This window comes from Strix uralensis, chromosome Z (genome assembly GCF_047716275.1).
Source record: "Strix uralensis isolate ZFMK-TIS-50842 chromosome Z, bStrUra1, whole genome shotgun sequence".
Lineage (NCBI taxonomy): Eukaryota > Metazoa > Chordata > Aves > Strigiformes > Strigidae > Strix > Strix uralensis.
In genome coordinates, this window is record NC_134012.1 from 65,600,048 (window position 1) to 65,623,354 (window position 23,307).

The 23,307-nt window shown below is 44.6% G+C and overlaps 1 protein-coding gene across 4 annotated transcripts in view; it reads right to left on the reverse strand.

Moving 5' to 3' along the window:
* PIGG (phosphatidylinositol glycan anchor biosynthesis class G (EMM blood group)) overlaps positions 1-23,307 on the reverse strand; it is a 98,640-nt gene that overhangs the window by 18,665 nt on the left and 56,668 nt on the right. For 2 of the 4 annotated variants that reach the window (XM_074855536.1, XM_074855537.1), the window contains exon 12: positions 22,309-22,472. The exons of 1 other annotated variant lie outside the window; for it this stretch is intronic. In XM_074855536.1, the coding sequence (XP_074711637.1) occupies positions 22,309-22,472 (164 nt within the window). Of the gene's footprint in view, positions 1-22,308; positions 22,473-23,307 lie in introns of those variants that run through there. One more of the 4 variants, XR_012627018.1, reaches the window with a different exon arrangement.

A 23,307-nucleotide genomic window follows, 5' to 3' on the forward strand; every position in this document is an offset into this window, starting at 1 on the left:
AAGAGACTGAAAGAATGTGCATGGTCAAGTGCAAGTGAGAGATAGGAAAGCATGCAAGAGAGGGATAAAACTGCAAAAGAGCAAAGCAAGGGAGAATGAGAGAGGAAAGAGCATGAAGAAGATGGGAGAAGAGAGTGGGGGAAGTATGTGAAAGAGGTCAGGAAAGCATGTTAGAGAGTGGGGAAAGTGCATTCCATGGCAGGGGAAAGCACCTTCTGAGATAGGGAAGTGAGGGGGAAAGTAAAAGCAAGAGAGGGAGATGGGGGTGGGGCGGTGGGGCGGCAAGGAGGCAGGGAAGAGAGGGCAGAAAAAGTCAGAGAGAGGACAAGAGAGAGAGACAAGGAGGGTATGAGGGAGGAACATCAAGAGGAATTGTTGGGGAGTAAGAACACAGCAGGGGAGAGGGAATCTGAGACAAGGGACAGCAGTGGTGAGGGAACAGGACAGAGAGGGGTTGTGAGCAAGAGACTGAAAGTATGAGTAAAAGGGAAAGTGCAAGCATGAGAGGAAAAGCATGTGAGGGATGGAAAGCATGCAAGTGGAAGGAAACCAAAAGAGGAAGGCAAGAGAGAATGACAGAGGGAAGAGCATGAGAAAGATGTGAGTGAGGGAAAGTGCATGAGAGAACTGTAAAACATACAAGAGAGCTGGAAAGCACAGAGGGTCGGAAGGCTCAGGGAGAGACTGGAAGAGAGAGGGGGCAAAGGACCAAGGGGATGGTGTGAGAAAGCTCATTAGAGACAGGAAAAGTGCAAGGGGAGGGGGGGCCAGGGTTTGAGACAGTGAAGAAAACTTAGGGGATTAAGAGAAAGATGGATCAAGTGAGAAAAGGAAGTGCTAGAGAAACCACATTCAAGAGTGGCAAGGTGGGTGACAGATGGAGTTTGTGAGGGAAAGAGGAAAAGGGGACAGCAGAGAGAGGAAAAGCATGTGACTGAGGGGGGAAGTGTGTGAGAAAGGGAAAGCAACAGAGAATGTGTGTCTGAGACTGGGAAAGCAAGGGACAGGGAGAGAGAGGGGGAAACGAGGTAGAGACAGGGAGAGATGGGCATGAAGGGGAAGAGAAAGAGGAGCAGGAACAGGAAACAAGAGGGAAAACAAAAGGAAGGGAAAGCAAGAGTGGGGATAAAGCAAGAGGGACAGCATGAGAGAGAGGGAGGAAAAGGGCACAGAAAACTGATCATGGGACAGAGAGAAAGTGCAAGCACAAGAGAGGAAAATTGTGTGCCTGGAAAAGTATGCAAGAGAGCAGGACAGCAAAAGAGCAAAGTGACACAGAGAGTATGTACAAGAGAAAGAAGACACACACACACACACAGAATCATTCAGGTTGGAAAAGACCCTTGGGATCATCGAGTCCAACCATCAGCCCCACTCTACAAAGTTCTCCCCTACACCATATCCCCCAACATCTCATCTAAACCACCCTTAAACACATCCAGGGATGGTGACTCCACAACCTCCCTGGGCAGCCTATTCCACTGTCTGACCACTCTTTCTGTGAAAAATTTTTTTCCTAATGTCCAGTCTAAACCTCCCCTGTTGCAGTTTAAAGCCATTCCCTCTTGTTCTGTCGCTAATTACCTGTGAGAAGAGACCAGCACCAACCTCTCTACAATGTCCTTTCAGGCAGTTGTAGAGAGTGATGAGGTCTCCCCTCAGCCTTCTCTTCCTCAAACTAAACAGTCCCAGCTCCTTCAATCGCTCCTCATAGGATTTATTCTCCAGGTCAGTGAAGGCACACAAGAGATATATGGAAAGCAAGAGAAGGGAGCAAAGTGCATCCAGGAGAAAGGGCATATGACAGACTGAAACATACAAAGAGAGAGGGAAAGCTAAAGAAAGTGTGAAGGATAGCAAGTAGGAGGACAGAGAGCAAGAGAGAGGGAGGTAGTAAGCTAGAACGGGAAAGCATTAGCAAGAAACTGAAGGCCAAAGTGTGAAGGAAAGAGCATGCAAGACAGAGGAAAAGTGTGAGAAAGGTGGGAAAGCATGTGAAAGGAAGTTAGCAAGAGAGGAAGAGACAACATAAAAGAAAAAGGGAACCAGTAAAGTACAAGGGAAGGGAAGGACGGCATATGTGAGAGAGTACAAATTGCATGTCTGACAAAAAACACATGACAGAGAGGCAAACTGCATGACAGAAGAGGGAAAATGTGTGTGAGAGAGGAAAAGTGCATGAGGAAGAGCTGTGGAAAGTGTGTGAGAAAGAGCAAGGAGGGGAAGCATGAGAGAGGCAAACCACGTGACAGGCAGGAGAAACACTAGACAGAGACAGGCATGGTAGGTGAGAGAGAGGCAAACCATATGACAATAAGTGAGAACATGTGTGAGGGAAAGAGTGGAAGTGACAGAGATGAGGGGGGGTGGGAGTTGAAAGAAGAGAGATGGAAAGGGAAACTGAGGACAGCAAGAAAGAGGGAATTAGCTGAGAGAGGGAAAGAAAGAAAAAAGAGAGGAAGTGAGAGGAATAGCAACAGAGCAGGAAAGAAAGGGAGGAACACTAGTGAAAGACAGAAAGCTTGAGTGAGATGGGAAGTGCAAACAAGAAGGGAAATTTTGAGAGAGAGAAAGCATGAAGAGAGGGAGAAAGACACAGTAAAGAGGGGTAATAAGACACAGGGAGGGGAGTGCAAGGTAGCTAAAACAGTGAGCAAGGAAAAGAACACAAGAGATAAGGAAAGCATGGAGAGGCAAAACTCCAGTGAGAGGAAAAGCACATGAGAGACAGAATGCCTGCGAGAGAGGCTGTTGAGAGAGACAGGCATAGGGTGTGCCAAAGGCAGAGGGCATGATGGAAAGAAGTAAAGGGCATGGGAAGTCTGTGAGAGGGAAAGTGTGTGAGAAAGCATCTGAGCACATAAGAGAAAAGGGAAGCATCCAAGACTGGAAGGGAATGCAAGGAGGAGGGAGAAAGTACATGAGAGGGGTAAACTGTGAGTGAGACTGAGGGAAAGTAGGTGACAGACAGAGGCAAGCCACACAACAGAGACGCAAAGCAAGTGAAAGAGGCAAAGCAGGAGAAAGAGGAAAACCATGTGAGACATGGGAGTAGGAATGTGTGTGAGGGAGAGGAAAGCAATATGGAGCAAATATATGTCTGAGAGAGACAGAGAGAAAAAGTGTGAGAGAAGATAAGTAGGAGAGGTGGAGAAGAGGGAAAGACAAAGCAACACAAAGGCAAAGCAAGACACAGCAGGAGATGGAGGGAGGAAAAACACAAGTAAAAGTGCAAGCAAGAGGAAAAGTACAATCAAAAAAGGATAATTGTGTGAGAGAGGCAGGAAGCACAGAATGCAAGATAAAGACGTTGAAAGGAACAGACACAGAGAGGGAAGCACCTAAGAAAGAATAAACATGCAAGACAGCGAAAGCATGTAAGAGAGAGCAAACGAGATAGAAGCAAAGTGAATGTAAGAGGGAAAGCACTAAAAAGAGGGAGGTAAAGTGTGTCTGAGAAAGAGGAATAACACGTGACAGAGATGCAAAGCAAAAGAGAGAGACATTGCAAATGAAATGACAGAAACGTGAAAGTGTGCAAGAGACAGCGAATATAAGGGTGGCAGCGAAGGGAGAGAAGCAGGGGGAAGACGGAGGGAGAGGGAGAGAGAAGGAGAGGAAGGCAGAGTGGCATGAGATACAGAGGGAAAGCATGAGAGAGAGAAGACAAGCACAACTTCAGACACAGAGGGGGGAGATGAGACGGTGGAAGGGTGGACAGAGTGAGAAGAAAGGGAGGGGAAGAGAAATGAGATTCAGAAGGAAAATGAGAAAAAGAAGGGAATTGAGAAAGAAGGATGGTGAGAGATAGGGATAGCACAAAACGGGGAGGAAAAGCCCAAGAAAAAAAGCATGAGGAGGGAAAGTACAAGCAGAAGAGAAAGGGATTGTGTGACAGAGAGAAAGCATGCTACAGAGAGGGGAAGCAAGGGAGAAGCAAGTGCAAGAAGACTCATGCAAGACTGTGAAACTACAGGGAGATGTAAAATGCATTTGACAGGGAAAGGGCACCTGAGAGAGAAGGAAGGCCAAGCGAGAAGAAAGCAGGTGACAGAGAAAGTATGCAAGAGAGGAAAGATTATACTGAGGAAAAGTGGTTCAGAGAGAGGGGGGGCAAATAAGGTGGGGGTAGTGAGAAGGAGAGGTGAAAACAAAAGGGATAGAGGGAAAACAGAAGAAAACTAAATCAAGAGGGAGAGAGAGAGAAAGGTGTGGGGAAACAGAGGGAGAGAGAGTAAGAGAGTGAAGGGGGGAAGCAAGAGAAAGACAGATAGCAAGGGTTAGCAAGGGCTAGCACAAGAAAGGGAGGAAAATCAAGGTACGGAAAAGCATGAGCAAAAGGAAAACTGCGAGCAGGAGAGATGAAAATTGTGCAACAGGGAGAAAGCATGCAAGATAAGGAGAGAGAGAATCAGAAAGCAAGATGAAGGGGGGAAGCAAAAGAGAGAGGGAAACAAGAGAAAGAAGTAACACACAAGAGTCAAAGCACACAAGAGACAAAAGGAAAGCATGAGAGAGAGTCAAAGCGTGCGTGAGAGTGCAAAAATGCATCAGAGTGGCACAGGGATAGTGGGGAGCATGCTGAGAGAGAGAGAGAGAGATAATGAGCCACAAAGAGGAGAAAGCACAAGAAGGAGACTGAAAGCATAACTGAGGGAAAGTGCATGTAAGAAAGGAAATGTTTCAGAGATGGAAAAGCACGCAAGGGATGGGGAAAACAAAAGGCAGAGTGGCAAAATGAAAGAGGGAGAGGGAAAATGAGGCACGACGAGAGAGAAGTGCAAAAGACAAGAAAAATGAGACGGGGGGGAGTATCCAAGAGAAAAGACAAGCAATGGGCAGGGGTGTGAGAGAAGGCAAGTGCATTGGAGAGAGAGGGAAAAACACTCTTACAGGGGCAAATCACGTAAGAGAGAGGCAAACCATGTGCAAGGAGAAGCAAAACAGGAAAAGTGTGTCAGAGAGACATACAGCACAAGAGAGGGACAGGACAAGAAACAGGGAGGAAAAGCACAAGGATAAGTGAGTGAGGTGGAAAGCGTGCATGGAAAAGAAGAATGAAAGCACGCAAGACAGGGAGAAAGTGAGAGACCATGAGAAACATGCTAGAGGGTGTGCTAGTGAGTGTGAGCACACAAGGAAAGCAAGAGGGAGAAGTGAAGCACATGCAACAGGGAAAGCTTACTTGAGAGTGGGAAAGCATGTCAAAGAAAAAGGTAAAACATGCCCAAAAGAGATGGAAAACATGTTTGAGACAAATGGAAAGGTCAGGAGAGGGAAAGCAAGAGAGGGAGGAAGTGAGCAATCAACAGTGAAATAGTGACAACAGAGTGATAGCACAAGCAAGAAACGCAAGCAGGAGAGGGAAGCTGCATGCAAGAAAGAGGAAAACTGTCAGAGATGGAATAGCATGTGAGACACAGGCAAAGACAGTAAAAGAGAGGGGAAATGGGGCAGGGGGAAGGGGAGTGAAGACAGAAAAGCAGGCAAACCAAGGTTGGTGGGAAGGGCATGGGACAGAGGAAGGGGAGAGAGAAGGGCAGGGAGGAAGGGAGCAAGAAAGGTTAGAGGAAGAGGGAAAGCAAAAGAAAAGGGAAACGTAAGAGAGGAACAGCTACAGATAGCAAGGAACAGCACCAGAGAGAGGGAAGAAAAGCACAAGAAGCATAAGTGGGAAAGTGCAAGCAAAATAGGAAAACTGCATAAGTAGGAACATGTTAGAGAAAGAGAGAAATCTGAGAGAGAAGGAAAGCACAACTGAGAAAGGAGGACAATCTGGAGTAGGGCAGAAAGAGAAATACATAGGAGAAGTGAGAGCAAAAGAAAGAGAAACCAAGAGGGAGACAAGGGGGAAGAAAAGCGAGAAAGAAAGAAAAAACAGAAAACAGAAAAAAAACATGCAAGAGCGCGCATGCTCACAAGAATATGAGAGATACAGAAACCAAGAGGCGGGTAAAGCACGTCAGAGATATGAAATGTATGTTTAAGGTTGTGAGAGAGGGGAAGGACCTGTGAAAGAGAAAGCCAATCAGAATGAGAGGGAAAGCACATCTGAAAAAGAGTGTGTTTCTGTGAGAGAGGGAGAACATGCCCAAGAGGGAGGGAAAGGCTGGGGGGGGCAGAGGGAACTGAGGCAGTGGGAAGGCACATTGCAAAGAGGGAAAGCATGTCTGAGGGAGAGAGACAAATGGAAAGACAGAGTATGGAGAAAGCCAGAGACAGGCAGAGTCAAAGAGGCAGAAGCAAAACAGAGAAAAGGAATGTAAGAGTGAGACTGGGGGGTAATTTGTGAGTGAGAAAGAGAGCATATTTGAGACAGAGGGAAAGCCCGAAGAGGCAGATGGACAGCAAGGGGGAGAGAGGGGGGGGGGGACACCAAGGTCAAGAAAAAGGGCTGGGGAGTAACAGAGACATCTCAAACAGTGGAGGGAAAGCACCAGTGAGGGACTGAAAGCATGAGTGAGAGGGAAAGTGCATGCAAGAATGTCAGAGATGGAAAAGCACGTGAGGGATGGAGAAAGTAAGAGCGGCAAAGCAAGGGAGAAGGAGAATGAATAAGGCAAGCACAAGAAAAAAATAATGTGAGAAGCAAAATGTGTGAGGGAGAGAAGGAAAACATATCTGAAAGAAGGAAAGCAGGGGTTTGGGGACACAGCTGAGAGAGGAAAAGCACATCTGAGGGAGAGGAAAAGATTGGAGACAGAGCAAAACAGACTGAGGAGCAAAGGAGAGAGGACAGAAAGCTGGAGACAGAGATAGACAGGGGTAGGGGGAGATAGGAAGAAAAAGATGGAGAGTGAGATGGAAAGTTCAAGAGAGGAATGATTGGGGGTGCAACTGAGAGGGAGGGATAGAAAGCGAGAGAGAGATTGATAGCAAGACAGCAGGATAGCAAAGCAAGTCGGAACGGTGAAAGACTGAAAGCTTAAGTGAGACAAAGTGTAAATAAAGAGATGGAAATGAATGAGGGGACAGGAAAGACTATTAGACAGGAAAGCAAAAGAATGAGAGAGCAAAGTGCCTAAATTGACACAAAAAGCAGCAAAGCATGTAAGACAAAGCAGCAAAGTGCATATGAGAGAGGGGGAGTGGCAAAGCTTGCATGCATGAGAGATAAAGCATGAGCATACGAGACTGAGAAAAGCGAGACAGAGAGAAAGCATACAGGCATGCAAGAAAGAGAGACAAAGTGCATGCGTGAGAGAGAGGCAAAGCACAAATGAGGGAGAGGCAACAAATCACATGAAAGGTAAAGCACCCACAAGAGGCAAAGTGAGAAAGGGAATACGCACATAAGAAAGACAACATGCACAAGGGAGAGAAATAGATGTCAGGGGGAAAGTGTGCAAGAGGGGTAAAGTGTGTGCAAGGGGAAGCACGTGAGTGGAAGGAAGCGCACACAAGAGTCAGATCACATACAAAGAGCAAAGTGATAGAATGAGATAGGGAAGTAGGGAAGTAGAAGAAAAATGAGAGAGGCTCTGCTTGTAAGACAGATGTAGTGCAGGAGAGGCAAAGCATGCAGGAGAAAGCATCACGGGGCAGAGAAAGTGTAAGAGAGAGAACATGCATGCAAGAGGCACAGCGAATCATTTTGGCTGGAAAAGACCCTTAAGGTCATCGAGTCCAACCATTAATCTAACACTACCAGGTCCACCACTAAACCATGTCCCTAAGCGCCATGTCTACACATCTTTTAAATACCTCCAGGGATGTTGACTCAAGTACTTCCCTGGGCAGCCTCTTCCAGTGCTTGATTACCTTTTGGTGAAGAAATTGTTCCTAAAATTTTTCCTAATATCCAGCCTAAACCTCCCCTGGCACAACTTGAGGCTGTTTCCTCTCATCTTGTCACTTGTTACTTGGGAAAAGAGACTGACACCCACCTCACCACAACCTCCTTTCAGGCAGTTGTAGAGAGCGGCAAGGTCTCCCCTCAGCCTCCTTTTCTCCAGACTAAACAACCCCAGTTCCCGCAGCTGCTCCTTGAAAGACTTGTGATATAGACCTTTCACCACCTTTGTTGCTCTTTGGACATTCTCCATCACGTCAATGACTTTCTTGTAGGGAGGGGCCTAAAACACAACACAGTAATCAAGGTGTGGCCTCACCAGTGCCAAGTACAGGGGTAAGATCACTTCCCTGTCCCTGCTGGCCACACTATTTCTGATACAAGCCAGGATGCTATTGGCCTTCTTGGCCACCTGGGCACACTGCCAGCTCATATTCACCCAGCTGTTGACCAATACCCCCAGGTCCTTTTCCACCAGGCAGCTTTCCAGCCACTCTTCCCCAAGCCTGTAACGTTGCATGGGATTGTTGTGACCCAAATGCAGGACCCAGTACTTAGCCTCGTTGAACCTCATACAGTTGGCCTTGGTCCATCAATGCAGCTTGTCCCAATTCCTCTGTAAAGCCTCCCTACCCTCAAGCAGATCAACACTCCCACCCAATTTGGTGTCATCTGCAAACTGACTGAGGGTGCACTTGATCCACTCATCCAGATCACTGATAAGGATATACATGAGGGACAAGCAAAGCACATCAGAGAGAAGGGTGAAAGACACACAGGAAAAGGGTGTCTGAGAGAGGAAAATATGGGTGCAGAGAGAAAGAGAGGGGAAGCCTCTGAGTGAGAGGGAATGTGAGAGGGGAAGAGAGGGGAAAAGGGACAACAGAAAGAGGGAAGAGAAACAGGGGTGGAGGGAAAGGCAGGTAAGCCAGTGGAGGAGGTACTCAGAAAAGATTGAAAGACAGAGCTAAACTGCATCCAAGAGAGGGGAAATGCAAATCTAAGAAGGGGGAAAAGAAGGTCTGAGGCAAGCAGAAAGCAGGGTATGGTTGGGGGAAGATCTGCAGATTGAGAGGAAAAAATATACAGATAGAAGGGACACAGAGCGAGTGAGAAGGAGAAAGCACAAGTGAGACACTGCAAGCTTAAGAGAGGGAAAGTGCATGCAAGAAATGAAAAGTCTGTCAGAGACAGGGAAGCATACGAAGGAAAGAGAAAGTAAGAGGCAAGGAGAGAATGAGGGAGGGAAGTGCAAGATAAAGAAAGGACATGTGAGAAAGGGAAGGTGGGAGAGAGAAGGAGGACCCAGGTAAAAGGCTGAATATATGACAGAGAGGGAAAGTGCAAGTAATTTGAATTTGTAAGAATCTGAGTGTGTGTGTGTGAGAGACTGAAACATGGGAAAGCATGCAGAAAAGGAGAAAATCGACAGAAGAAAAAGGAAGACAGAAAAAGGAAAAGCAAGAGACAGAAGGATGCAAAAGACAATGACACACAAGAGAGCCAAAGTGCACAAGAGAGAAAGAAAGCAAGGGAGAGACAAAGCACATTCAAGTGAGACCATGCATGAGAAGGAAAAGCACACATGTGAGAGGGGGAAAGTGCATGCACAAGGAAGAGAGTGCGTGCATGCATGCATGAGAGGATGTGGAAGAGTGAGGGGAAAGCCTGCAAGAGGGGAACACACAAAGTGGGGGAGGAGCACACAAAAGAGATGGAAAGGTGCCAGCCAGGGGAAGAGTACAAAGGAGAAGGAAGCAGGCAAGAGAGAGGGAAAGAGGCATGTGAGAGAAGGTGAAAGAGTATGTGAGAAGGGGAGAAGTGCATGAGAGAAGGTGGAAGCATGTATGAGAGGGAAGTGCCTGTGAGGCAGGGAGAAAGCACACACAAGGAAGGGAGGATACATGCATGAGAGGGAGAAAGCACAACAGGAAGAAGGAGAAAGTGCATGAGAGAGGGAAAAAGCATGATGGGGATCGTGAGGGGGGAAGTGTGAGGGAGGAAGCGCGTGAGGAGAAAACGCATAGGGAAGCAAGAGATGGGGAAAGCGTGCTTGCAGAGGGGCAGAAGCACAAGAAGGACAGAAGCACATGGAGGAGGAGAGTGCAAGAGTGGGGAAGCCCATGAGACACAGGTAAGCACATGCAAGGAGGGGAAGTACATGCAGGAGAGGTGGAAAGCACACGCATGAGAGGTGGGAAGAGCCTGCACACAGAAGAGATGGGGAACATCCATGCATGAGAGATGATGAAAGCCCAGGCATAGGAGACAGGGAAAGTGCACAAGGAGGGGAAACACCTGTGAGAGGGCGAGAAAGAAAGAGGAATAGTCTGGGGGCGTGGGGGAAGACAGGTGTATAGCAAGACAGAAAGAGACAGAGACAGGGATAGCAAGAGAGAAGTATGATCAAAGGCATAAGAACCCTGTGTAAAAACCACATTAGGGGTGCCCCAGTTTGGCTGGGACATCTCATGCACAGGAATAAATACTTACTCTTGTAATTCTATACTTTGCATCCTTGCCTCTCTCCTCAGTTGGCACAGGCCAGTTGCAAATTTTTGTGGAAAGACAGAAAATGCACAAGAGGGAAGGCAAGTGTGAGAAGGAGAGAGGAAAAGCACATGCAAGTGAGAGGCAAAGCACGTCAAAGAGGTATAAAGTGTGTCCGGGAGAGAAGGGAAGCTTGTGGGTTGTGGGTGGGTGGTGAGGGGATAGCAAGAGAAAGAGAGGGATGGGGAGGATACCAAGCAAAGTAAAGAGAGGAATACCAAGTGAGTGACAGGGAGGGATAGCAACCAAGAGAGAATGAGGGGCAGTGAGTCAGAGACAGAGGGGAAGCACACAGAAAAGTGTAACTTCATTTTATAGCAGCACCAAGCTTCAGGGTCCTTCCTCTACTAACAGCTGTGTGGACTAATCAAAGAATTTTCTGATATCAGTATAGACAAACCTATTCCCTTTCATCAGAATTTACTAAAATTCCTTTTATTGCAACCCAGTACCTACAATTTTTGAAAATAACATGCCATGTGACCACTTGCTACCCTGCAAGTCTGATGTAAGTTAGCTTTCCTCTGTTAAGTTCCAAGAGCCGTGGTTCACTAACAACAGGAAGGACTACCAGAAGTTTATTTACAGATACAAAATTTAACCAATCTTCATTTCATTATTTTTTTCATATTTCCAGAGGCTTTTCAAGTCTTTCTAGAGTCCTGCTAACAGATCCTGTCTAGATTGTCATTATTCTTTGAAAAAACTCTGGTTACTTACCACTGGATCACAAAATTTCTGCCTGAAATTGATGTCCCCTAGGCTACTGATGTCCAATGTCATTAATATCAATTCTCCTAATATATTCAATAAGTTTATGTGTGTATTAAATTTAATTAATTCTTTTGTGTAAGCAGCATTTGTAAATCTAGTCATACAGGATTGCAGAAAAACACTGTCTCACAATGCAGAGGTTCCAAACAAGAGTAAAGGTCAAATACTGTACAGCAAAGTGACACTGCATACCTGCACTCTAGGCAGATTAAGAAGCAGCTCAGATACAATGATAACTGGAAGGCTGTACAGTCTTTTGCTATGTGCTTTTCAGCATACCTCTGTAAGTCAGATGAACACCAGAAGAGCAAGAGGAAGAAGACAAAAATCTCATATTAAAGCTTGGGCAGAAATAAAAAACAATTTCAGAACCCTTTCCTTTCAATTCAAGATTACCCACAAAGTGATAGACTACTTAAAAATTAAAAAGCATCTGTGACATGATTAAAGTAGCCTCTACCTAAGCCAGCAGTCCTATCGATGAAAAGAATCTCATAGCAATGGGAGTACACAGCATCAGTAAGACCATTTAAAAGGTGTGTGGCCAACTCTACAATGTGTTTGGGCAGTACCTAACACATTGGAGCACAAGTTCTCAATTAGTCATCACTAGAAAACAAACCTCATGTTGGATATGCCAACTGTACCAAAAATTAGGTGATTTTAAAATTCCAAATCTGTTCAGATGCTTACTTCTATCTGCACAAAGCAGAAATAACCTAACCCCAAATCTGTGTGTTTATAAATTCTGTGCACAGAGCCTTCCTTCACATTTACATAGTAAGTGTTTCAACTTGTAAAAGTCAACTGTATAGCTGGTCCATGGAGCAAGAGGATGACATTTATTTTGCAAATGACTTTGAAGCAACATGTATGTTTACAACATAGAGGCAACTGCAGGCAACCCTGCTTTGCTGGATCACTACTAAGAAAATACTTTTCAATACTAAGAGCCATGGCTGCCTAAAGGAAACCTCATAGGAAAAGTCAGTGTCTCACCAGCATGACAAAGAAATGAATTAAGAGGTATCCATCACAGAGTAGTAATGATGTCTAAGAGAAATCTCCAGCCATCACTGCAATGACAGCATGTCAGGCGATACCTAAGTGAGTAAAACACTATTCCAGCTTGTGGCCATAAAACCCCATTCCAATTTTATCAATTCACTTCCAGATTTCCATGCACACCAACGAACAAGTAGTACACCTTTATTTTTTTATTTAGAGAATGGGACTGCTGGCAAACACAAAAGATGACAGGTATTACCATTCTAGAGAATGCAGCAGCAGTATATTCTTAGTTGCAAACATTTTTTTAGCTTTAATTAACCTAAGGAAGAGAGAATGGAGTAAAACCAGAAGAATTAAGAACGACTTATGTAAAATAATGAAGGTTTCATGGAAAAATGTTTTGTTTGTTCCTTTTTCTTTAAGGAGGGCTGCACTTTCTACCTGAGACCCAAAGAAAAAAAAAAAAGAAAAAGTATATTGAAACACTCACTGCATGTCCAGCTTAAGTCAGAAAGAAGAAGGATTAATGTATTAACACAGATTGTGAATGGGGGACTCAATGAACCAAACACATAAGGTTGAAGATGGCAAAAGCTGATGTTAACTGCTGAAATTCCTTTAGCTAGCATGCCTTCCTAATTCTGTTTAGATCAGCATTATAAAAGAATTCACAGCAAAACTTGAGTTTGTTGTGCTGACATTCTACATTAACAAAGTCACAGCAAAATATTAAATGTTTTGCAACTATTAACACTCTCCTGTTGGGCATAACTTCCATTTTCAATAACTGAAAGTAATTTGTTAACATGAAAGCACTGTTACAAGTTTTGATCACTAAGGAAGAAAAGCCAATAAGTATGCAGCTTTCTAATGCTAGGAAACATCCACCAGTTCACCCACTAAACCAACTAAAATACAGATTCCAACATGCAAGTAATCTGAAAACTATCACGATGCCTAGCTACAGAGTGGTAATTACACAATATTGTGAATGTCACCCACATGACAATTTTGTTTTGGTAGGAGCTTGAAAACTGAATCCATCTGGAGTGTACTGCACAATGAGGTCATATAATATAGGTCACATTACCCAATAACATGGCCCTTTTCCCCATCACAAGGATTCCAAAATCCAAAGTTCTACTTCAGAGCAATACAGCAGTCACTGTAAAAACTACCCTTTACATGAATCAGGTGCTCTCTGGGATTTATGCAGGTCACACACAGAATAATTGTTTAATCAGTACTCCCTGTCTCAGAAATAGTTTCAAGAGTTTTTGCAGTTTCCATGGAGACCGAAGCCAAAGAGTTCTTACAATTTTACATCTAAGCTGCCAAGTTTCTTGGGAAAGCCTGAAGAACTAAAAGTGGCAGTAATATCCATTTTACTGTCTATCACATGCCACTTAATTATTTTAGAAGCAAATTCACCTTTCCGTATGAGGAGAATATTTTATAGTTCCATGTGTTTAATCAGATGGAAGTAAATTGTTTAAGGAGTTCCAACTACTTTTCCACAGAAATTGTATGATTTCAAAACCTCCTCATCTTCTACTCCATTTTACCATATTGGCCAGAGATACATGGGCTACATGTATCTAATGCACTTTTGCCCCACAAGGAGGTTTTTAATGCCATCTCCTATAACATCCTCCCAGGCAAACTGATTCAATCAAGGCTAGGAAAGTAGAGTGTGAGGTGGACTGAAAACTGCTGAAATGCCAGGCTCACAGGGTTGTGATCAGCAGCACAAAATCCATCTGGAGGCCAGTAACTAGCAATCAGCCCCAAGGCTTGACACTGGGGTCAATAGTGTTTAACATCTTCATTAATGACCTGGACAATGGGACAGAGTGCCTCTCGGCAAGTCTGCACACCATATAGAACTGGGAGAAGTGGCTGATACAGTAGATGGATCTGCTGCACCTCCACAGGCTAGAGAAGTGGGCTGACAAGAAACTCTAGAAGTTTGACAAAGGGAGAGGCCAAATTCTGCACCTGGGAAAGAATAAACCCATGTATCAGGGCAGGCTTGGGGCTGACCATGTGGAAAACAGCTTGGCAGAGAAGGACACAGGTTGTTCCTGGTGAACAACAACTTGAACATGAGTGAGCAATGTTCCTCTGAGCGAATCCAGGCCTGTAGGGAGGAAAGTAGAGCCAGCAGATTGAGGAAGGTGATTTTTCTTCTTTGCTGAGCAGTGGCTGAGATCACATCTGGAGTTCTGGATCCAGTTCTGGGCTCCCCAGTACAAGACAGACATGAGTGTACTGGAGCAAGACCACTGAAAGGTCACAAAGATAATGAAGGGGTTGGAACATCTGACATAAAATGAGAGGCTGAGAAAGCAGGGATTGTTTAGCCTCAAGTAGAGAAGGTAGGGATCTCACGAATGTTCAAAAATATCTGATGGGCAGAAGTAAAGATGTACCCAGACTCTTCTCAGTGGTGCCCAGTGAAAGCATGAAAGACCATGGACACAGACTGAAATACAACAAATTTGCCTTAAACATCAGAAAACAACTGTTTTACTGCAAGCATTGCCATACACTGGAACAGGTTACCCAAGCAGATGCTGGAGTGTCCATCCTTGGAGATACTCAAAAACCAACTAGACATAGCCCTGAGGAACCTGCTCTGATTGACCCTCCTGGAGACTTGGACTCCAGACTCAAGTATTCTGTGATTTTGTCAATGCAAAGTGCAGAGAGAGGGAAGGATATGCATTTGTACTTTCCCCTAGAAAGCGATGCCCCAGCGGAGCTCAGCTTCTAAGAACTCCACCAAGAAGCTCTGGTAAGTCAACCTAACTGATGCAGCTATAAATTACATGGGCTCTGCTAAGTGGCTGTTATAAACAAAGATAATTAGCACTGAAGTCAGGCTTCCCTGTCCAGGTCAACTTCTTCAGATGCAAGAGCTCTAAAACAGGCTGCAGGATGCTAGGGACTTTGCTAAAAATGGCACTGTTGAGCAGTTCTGGGCATATCCACTCAGCTAAGACTGTACCAGGATGGGTCAGGAATCCTGATGACAACCTGTGGCAATCAAACAGGACCTACTCAGCATACTACAAAAAAAAAAAAAGAGCAGCTGGATCCTTTTAGACCTTCCTATCTCACAGAAGTGAGGAAAGGATATTCATCTTGCACTCAGGACCATATAAAAAAAAGAAAGGATGTGAATTTCACTGAGCAAGGCATATTGCTTATAAAACAGTTAATAAGAAGCCTTTATAAAGACCATTCTAAAGCATCCAGCAGTTTTTTGAAAAGCTCAGTCTCCCATACATTTAAGAAAACACATGAAGCAATTGAACCTCTGTCTTCTGCAGTTTCAGCTTTGGCTCCAAGGACTGACAACAAAGTAATGAAATTTGCCTAGCAACAGCAAAACACAGGAGTAAAAAAACAGCATACAGAAAAGTTCTGAGCACCCTAACATACCAATTTAAACAAGTACCAACAGCTACAGAGATTCCAGTCCAGAGTTATGCACTGTTTTGTAGAGGAAACAATCTTACCAGTTGTGCTAGGTTTCTGTGGCAGGTTTTTTGGTACCAGGGGAGGGGGCTACAGCAATGGCCCCCTATGAGAAGCTTCTTGAAAGCTCCCCATGCTCCAGGACTGACCTGCCTCTGGCCAAGGCCAAGCCAATTAGGGATGGTGGCCACACCTCTGCAATAATGTATTTGAGAAGGGGAACCTGATACGGGGTTAGGACTTGTGAGGAGGTGTTATGAGAAGGACACCTATGCGATATGATTAAGGGGTCGGGGGCACAAATTGTGTTCTCCTCCATCCCTTCAGTTGGGGGGATGGATGAAGAAGAATACCAGAGAACTCAACAGATGAACTTGTGGATCCAAGACTGGTGTTACCGTCACGGCTTTGGATTTTTCAATCATGGGTTGGTATACAGGGCACCAGACCTTTTGGCATTAGATGGAATGCACCTGTCCCACAGGACCTTGGGGCAGGAGTTAGCTGGGCTCATTGACAGAGCTTTAAACTAGATTTGAAGGGGGCAAAACACCAGCTCATCTGAAGTGCATGTATACCAATGCACACAGCATGGGTAACAAACAGGAGGAGCTTGAAGCCATGATGAAACAGGAAAATTATGATGTAGTGGCTATTACAGAAACATGGTGGGATGTCTCCCATGACTGGAGTGCACCAGTTGATGGCTACAAGCTCTTTAGGAGGGACAGAGAAGGAAGGAGAGGTGGTGGGCTGGCACTGTATGTTAGAGACTGTTATGATTGAGTACAAGTGTAGTGAAGTGTCTTTGCGTTAGAATCAGGAGGAAGGCAAAAAGGGCAGATGTTGTAGTAGCAGTCTACTATAGGCCACCCACCCAGGACAGAGAGGTGGATGAAATATTCTGTAGGCATTTAGGAGAAATCTCATGATCGCTTGCCCTTGTTCTTGTGGGAGACTTTAACTTCCCAGACATCTGCTGGAAATACAACACAGCAGAGCAGGACCAGTCCCAGAGATTCCTGGAATGTGTGGGAGACAACTTCCTGACACAGCTGGTGAGAGAACCAACCAGAGAAAGTGCCCTGCTGGACCTCCTCTTTGTGAACAGAGAAGGACTGGTGTAGGATGTGGCAGTTGGAAGACCATTAGGGCACATGATCATGGAAATAATAGAGTTCTCTATTCTTAGAGAGTCCAGGAGAGGGGGCAGCAGAACTGACATCCTGGACTTCCAAAGGGCTGACTTTGACTTGTTTAAGCAACTGCTTGACAGGATCCCTTGGGAGACGGTCCTGAAGGATATAGGGGTCCAGGAAGGCTGGGCACTCTTTAAGAAGGAACTGTTAATGGCTCAGGAACAGGCGGTCCCCAGGTGCTGTAAGAGAAGCCAGCAACAGAGAAGACCACCCTGGCTGAACAGGGAGCTTTGGCTGCAAACTCAGGGAGAAAAGGAGAGTTTACAGCCTCTGGAAGAAGGGGCTAGCAACTCACAATGATTACAAAGATACTGTGAGGCTATGCAGGACAGAAATCAGGAGGTCTAAAGCCCAGCTAGAAATTAATCTGTCTTCAGCACTCAAGAATAACAAGAAATGTTTCTAGAAGTACTTCCCCAGCAAAAGAAAGACCAGGGAGAGTCTCCATTCCCTGCTAAATGCAGGAGGAAACATGGCAACAAGTGATGAGGAAAAGGCTGAGGTGCTTAATGCCTTCTTTGCCTCAGTCTTTAATAGCAAGACTAGTTGTACTGAGGGAATCCAGCCTCCTCAGCCAGAGGACACAGACTGGGAGAACGACCCCCCCGCAATCCAGGAGGAGACAGTCAGTGACCTACTGCATCACATAGACACACACAAGTCTATGGGACCAGATGGGATACACCCGAGGGTGCTGAAGGAGCTGGCTGGGGCGCTCACCAAGCCGCTTTCCATCATTTACCAGCAGTCCTGGCTGACTGGGGAGGTCCCGACAGATTGGAAACTGGCCAATGTGACACCCTTGTATAAGAAGGGTCGGAAGGATGATCTGGGAAATTACAGGCCTGTCAGCTTGACGTCATTGCCCGGGAAGCTGATGAAGGAGCTCATCCTGAGTACCATCACACAACACATGTGGGACAACCAGATGATCAGGCCCAGTCAGCATGGGTTTATGAAAGGCAGGTCCTGCTTGACAAACCTGATCTCCTTCTACAACAGGGAGACCTGCTTATTGGATGAGGGCAAGGCTGTGGATGTAGTTTACCTTGACTTTAGGAAGACCTTTGACACCATTTCCCACAACATTCTCCTGGCAAAACTGGCTGCTCAAGGCTTGGATGATCGCATGCTTTGCTGGGTAAAAAACTGGCTGGGTGGCCAGGCCCAAAGACTTGTGGTGAACGGAGTTAAATCCAGCTGGCGGCCAGTCACGAGTGGTGTCCCCCAGGGCTCGGTTTTGGGGCCACTCCTGTTTAACATCTTTAGTGATGATCTAGACGAGGGGATCGAGTGCACCCTCAGTAAGTTTGCAGATGACACCAAGTTGGGTGGGAGTGTTGATCTGCTCGAGGGTAGGGAGGCTCTGCAGAGAGACCTGGACAGGCTGGAGCGATGGGCTAAGGCCAACTGGAGGAGTTTCAATAAGGCCAAATGCCAGGTGCTGCACTTCAGCCACAACAACCCCCAGCAGCACTACAGGTTTGGGGAGGAGTGGCTGGAGAGCTGCCAGTCAGAGAGGGACCTGGGGGTGTTGATTGACAGCCGGCTGAACATGAGCCAGCAGTGTGCCCAGGTGGCCAAGAAGGCCAATGGCATCCTGGCTTGCATCAGAAATAGCGTGGCCAGCAGGGACAGGGAAGGGATCTTACCCCTGTACTCAGCACTGGTGAGGCCGCACCTCGATGACTGTGTTCAGTTTTGGGCCCCTCACTACAAAAAGGACATTGAATTACTCGAGCGTGTCCAGAGAAGTGCAACAAAGCTGTTGAAGGGTCTGGAGCACATGTCGTACAAGGAGCGGCTGAGGGAACTGGGGTTGTTTAGTGTGGAGAAGAGGAGGCTGAGGGGAGACCTCATCGCCCTCTACAACTACCTGAAAGGAGGTTGCAGAGAGCTGGGGATGAGTCTCTTTAACCAAGTAACAAGTGATAGGACAAGAGGGAATGGCCTCAAGTTGTGCCAGGGAAGGTTTAGACTGGATATTAGGAAGTATTTCTTTACAGAACGGGTTGTTAGGCGTTGGAATGGGCTGCCCAGGGAGGTGGTGGAGTCCCCATCCCTGGAGGTGTTCAAGAGGCAGGTTGACATAGCACATACACTGATATGGTGTAGTTGGGATCTGTCAGTGCTAGGTTAACGGTTGGACTAGGTGATCTTCAAAGTCCTTTCCAACCTAGATGATTCTGTGATTCTGTGAACACCGAGGTCAGTGGAAGGAAGGAAGAGGAAGGGGAGGAGGTGCACTAGGGCAGATAACTCCCTGTATCCCGTAATGAGATGGCAGGGCCAACCCCCTGCCATCCATGGAGGTCCACGGTGGAGCAGATGCTGACCTGTGGAGAACCCCACACCAGGGCAGGTGGCTGCGCTTAAAGGAGGCCAGGACTCTGAGGGGAGAAGCTACCACTGCTTTTGTAGTTCAGCACTGAGGACTGCAGCACACAGAGGTGACCCATGCCAGAGCATCTTGGGAAGAGTGCATCCTGTGGGAGGGAGGGAGTCATGACGGAGAGAGTTTGTGGAGGATTGTCTGCTGTGAGAGGGGAGCCACGTGGAGCAGGGGAAGAAAATGCAGAGGAGTGCTTTCCTCCCCTCAGGAGGAACGAGTGGCAGACTGACCAAAAATCTCCTATTTCCTGCCCCCATGCCGCTGGAGGAAGGAAGTAGAGAAATCAGGAATAAAACTGAGCCTGTGAAGAAGGAAGGGGTGGGGGGAGGTGTTTTTAGATGTGGCAATGTTTCTCACTGCCCCACTCTGTCAAGTCTTGTCTTAGTCAGCGTTTGAATTAAAGTGATGTTCTTTTTTTTCTTCTCCTAATGAGTCTGTCTTTTGCCCATGATGGTAACGGGTAAGCCCCTTCCTTCCTGTCCTTACTCGATTCCCAAGCCTTTTGCTTCATTTTCTCCTGGGGGAAAGGGGTGAGTGAACAGCTGCATGGTACTCAGTTGCCCTCTGGGCTCAAACCACGACACCAGTTGACCCAAATGAACCTTAAAATGGCTATAGACACAAGCTGCTTGATGGCATCTACTTACATAAGTGATGTGTGTATTACAGGTCACAGCTACCCACTTGAGAGCAGTTTAAACCAGCACTGTACCTGGCAACACTACTAGCTGAGCTTTTAATCTGCAAAAATTCAGCAAAGAAAACATCCGAACAACAACTAACACTATTACAGAGGCACATTATTTGAAACAATACTAAACAAGTACCAATCCTCAAAGATTTTGTTACAGAAAGTTTTTTATTATTTTACTAGAAGAGCTTTCAAAAAACATGCTATATGGTATCATTTTCTCTTCATTGTATGTTAGTGTTTATCACAGTCTTCAGTCTAGGGTTTAAACAACATTAAAACTTCAGCTCTTTAAAAACATTATGGGAGCTCTTATTCTTTGCCTCTCCCTCCACAGACAATGGCACTAAGACACTTTACTCCACTGTGCTTGGCGTCCTCCAAGCACAAGCAAAAAGCTCCAGCTCCAAAGCACCTACAATGTGATAATGAAGAATGGAAAGTGGGACTGCTAAAAAAACCCAACAACAAAGGAACATGGATGTGAGCAGTGAAACTATCTAACACTATTTTAAACAAAGCATAGGAGAGGTATAAAGGAATTAGGAGAAACAGTAGATTAATAGAATCTAAGTAATACTCAGGGTCATGGGTCACATATTTACTAGAAGACAAGAAATGGGGCTTTTTATAAGTACATGATAACTTTTTTAAAAGAGTTGAAAGAATGGAGAAAACTTGAAGAGCTTGGATACTGGGAAAATGTATTGATTGAGGAAAGCAGTAACTAAAGCTAAACCGAGGAGCATTAGAAACAGAGAGTTAAAACTGAGTTTGACACCAGGTAGTAAGGCAAATTCAGGAAAGTGGTTTCTGTGCTTATACAAATCCAGACATCAATAATTACTGTATTCCACATCTACTCCTCCTGAAGCAAAAAAATATCAGAATGAACAGAGAAAAGGATGGTTTTCAGAGGCATTATACATAAAGACCAGTACTTAGACGGTATCAATCTATATAAGACCAAAGATGACTTCAAGGTAGCTGGCCTCAGACTAAGAGGTAATGTTCTACAGTGAGTCTCAATCTACACTAAGGATTGCATTACTGGAGTAATACAACGGCCCAGCACTGGGATGCATAATTCCACTGCAATAAGTAGAGAGTGCTAGACAACTTTAGAGAGCAATATGGCAGACAGGCAAATCAGTGAATAAGATGAATAATAACTCTACCTGTTAAAGGTGCCTGTTAATATGGAGCAATGGACACAAAGACTGTGCAGGAATTTAGTCTGTTAGAACAGGTCCTTCCTGGTTCAAAAACCTCCACTAGTCTACATAGCTTCATCAGCTGGGGATCCCATCTCCTTACACCTCTGATGAACACACACATGTCTACAAGTTCACAGTGTAGGTATAGCCCAAAACAAACAAGCAAAAGGAGAAGAGAGAAGCCAGAAAACAAAAAGCACCAATTGGCTGAGACCAGATGACACTCTGTAGATGACAATGCATAAGGCAAAGAGTTGTCATAAACTAAATACTGTCTAAAATCCCACTTGCCAAGCCTGCTGCAATATTTTGTTCCCCATTTTGGTTTTTTTTTTTTAAAAAAGTACATTTAAATTTCACAGATAACAGAAAAGATTCTGGGATGGTAAGAATTTAGTCACTGTTAAATGTTATTTCTGTGAAAATATATCAAGTTTTTGCATTTCTGCACTAATATTATATAATATCGAATTTACAACTCCTCTATTTTAACATACTGTATCATACTGTATCTCAGTTTGAATGCTCTGGATTAGTTACATGCAATATTAGAGAGTCCAACTGGATTTTACATGCACGCTCTAAGTTACATAAGCATCTTCCAACTATGTCTTCTTAAAATTCCAAATGCACTAATTCATTTTACATTAACCCCTCTGCTACACAAGATACCCAAAAGTACAAATATTTTAGCTACAAATGACTGCAATAACCAGTAACATACAATAAAACTGTTTTATTTATAAAACTTTGTATGTCACTATGCCAAACAAGGACAGACATTCAAAGAACAGCACGATAGTTGAGTTCTGTTCTATTACTTTAAAAAGTCTTTCTCAGGTCTCCTACATAGTAAGTTCCAAGAAGAGTGTTTTTAGGCAGCACATGCTGTTACAACAAAACATAATAAAATTTTAAGTAATTTAGCAGAGCAAACTGAGAACTCATTAAGAAACAAAATTAGTAAAACATGCACCTATATTCCTAGTGCAAAACTTCTGCAGAGAAAATGAAACTAGAAGAATGAGGTGATACAAACTCATACCAAAAAAAGAACATGCATTTTCTTAATAGAAAACTAACTCATGGAAAAAAATGATGTGAACAAAACCATTTATTTGAAAAAGTACGCTCTATATGGATGGTATTTATAGCTGCAGTATGTAGAGGAGCATTACTTTAGTTCAAAGCATGATTACCTGCTAACTTCAGAACTCAAGTAGCACAGCAGATGAACGGCCCAAAGCAAAGGTCCTGCATATGTTGCAAATGCTGTAAGGAAAATAGCTGGTATCTCCACATAGCTTTCTAGTCCCACAAAACCTGCTGAAACATCCACAGTAGCAATGCCATTTGAATTTCCCTGAAAATAGGAATGAAAAAGTAGAGATTCAAGTATCTCCAAAGAAACATTTAGAATACATTAGAAAAAATTTAATTATTGCAGCAGTTAAAGACTTGCTCTTTAAGCCACTTTACAGTACAGCCATATTCTTTACATGGTAATTTCAATAAAGCAGCTTACCAAACAAGAGCTTCTATTTAGGATTTACAGACTAATGAAGGCATAAACAGCATGATCTTTTGCTTGTCTTATTTTGTCTGCAAATTAACATGTCTGTTGTTTAATAAATTACATCCAAAAAAGAGCAAGCAGCTACACTTGCTGATTTCAGTCACAGTCATGAAAAAAAAGTATTTTTCATCACACATGGTTCAAACCCAAGACTTAAGGCCTGCTGCCTAAAATTACACCAGGAAATAAATACTTCTTGCCCTTAGAGACAATAGGACTCTAATTTAGAGCTGTAGTGGACACTACACTGTCCATCTGTCTGCCCCAGGACATAAGTTGCTGCATGTAACCAAACTGAGACAGAAAAATTCAGAGAGGTTTCTGCTTCCCAAGTCTCTATACCACAACAGACTGCATTCAAATAGACCAGAAGTCAGCCTAGATAGCCTGAATCATCAATAGAAGGCATTTAAAACCTAGAAAACCACAAGGAACACAGAGCAATGAAAGTACCAAGACCTGCCCAGGACTTGTACGTTTTATCTAGTTTTCTTTTTCAGTGACTAAGACCACTAAATAACAAGGGATAATATAAAACTGAAGGAAGTATTTTCCCCTGAAAATGCCCAACTATTTAATTTTACTCAAATACCTAAAGCAGCAAACATACCCCCTGACTAAG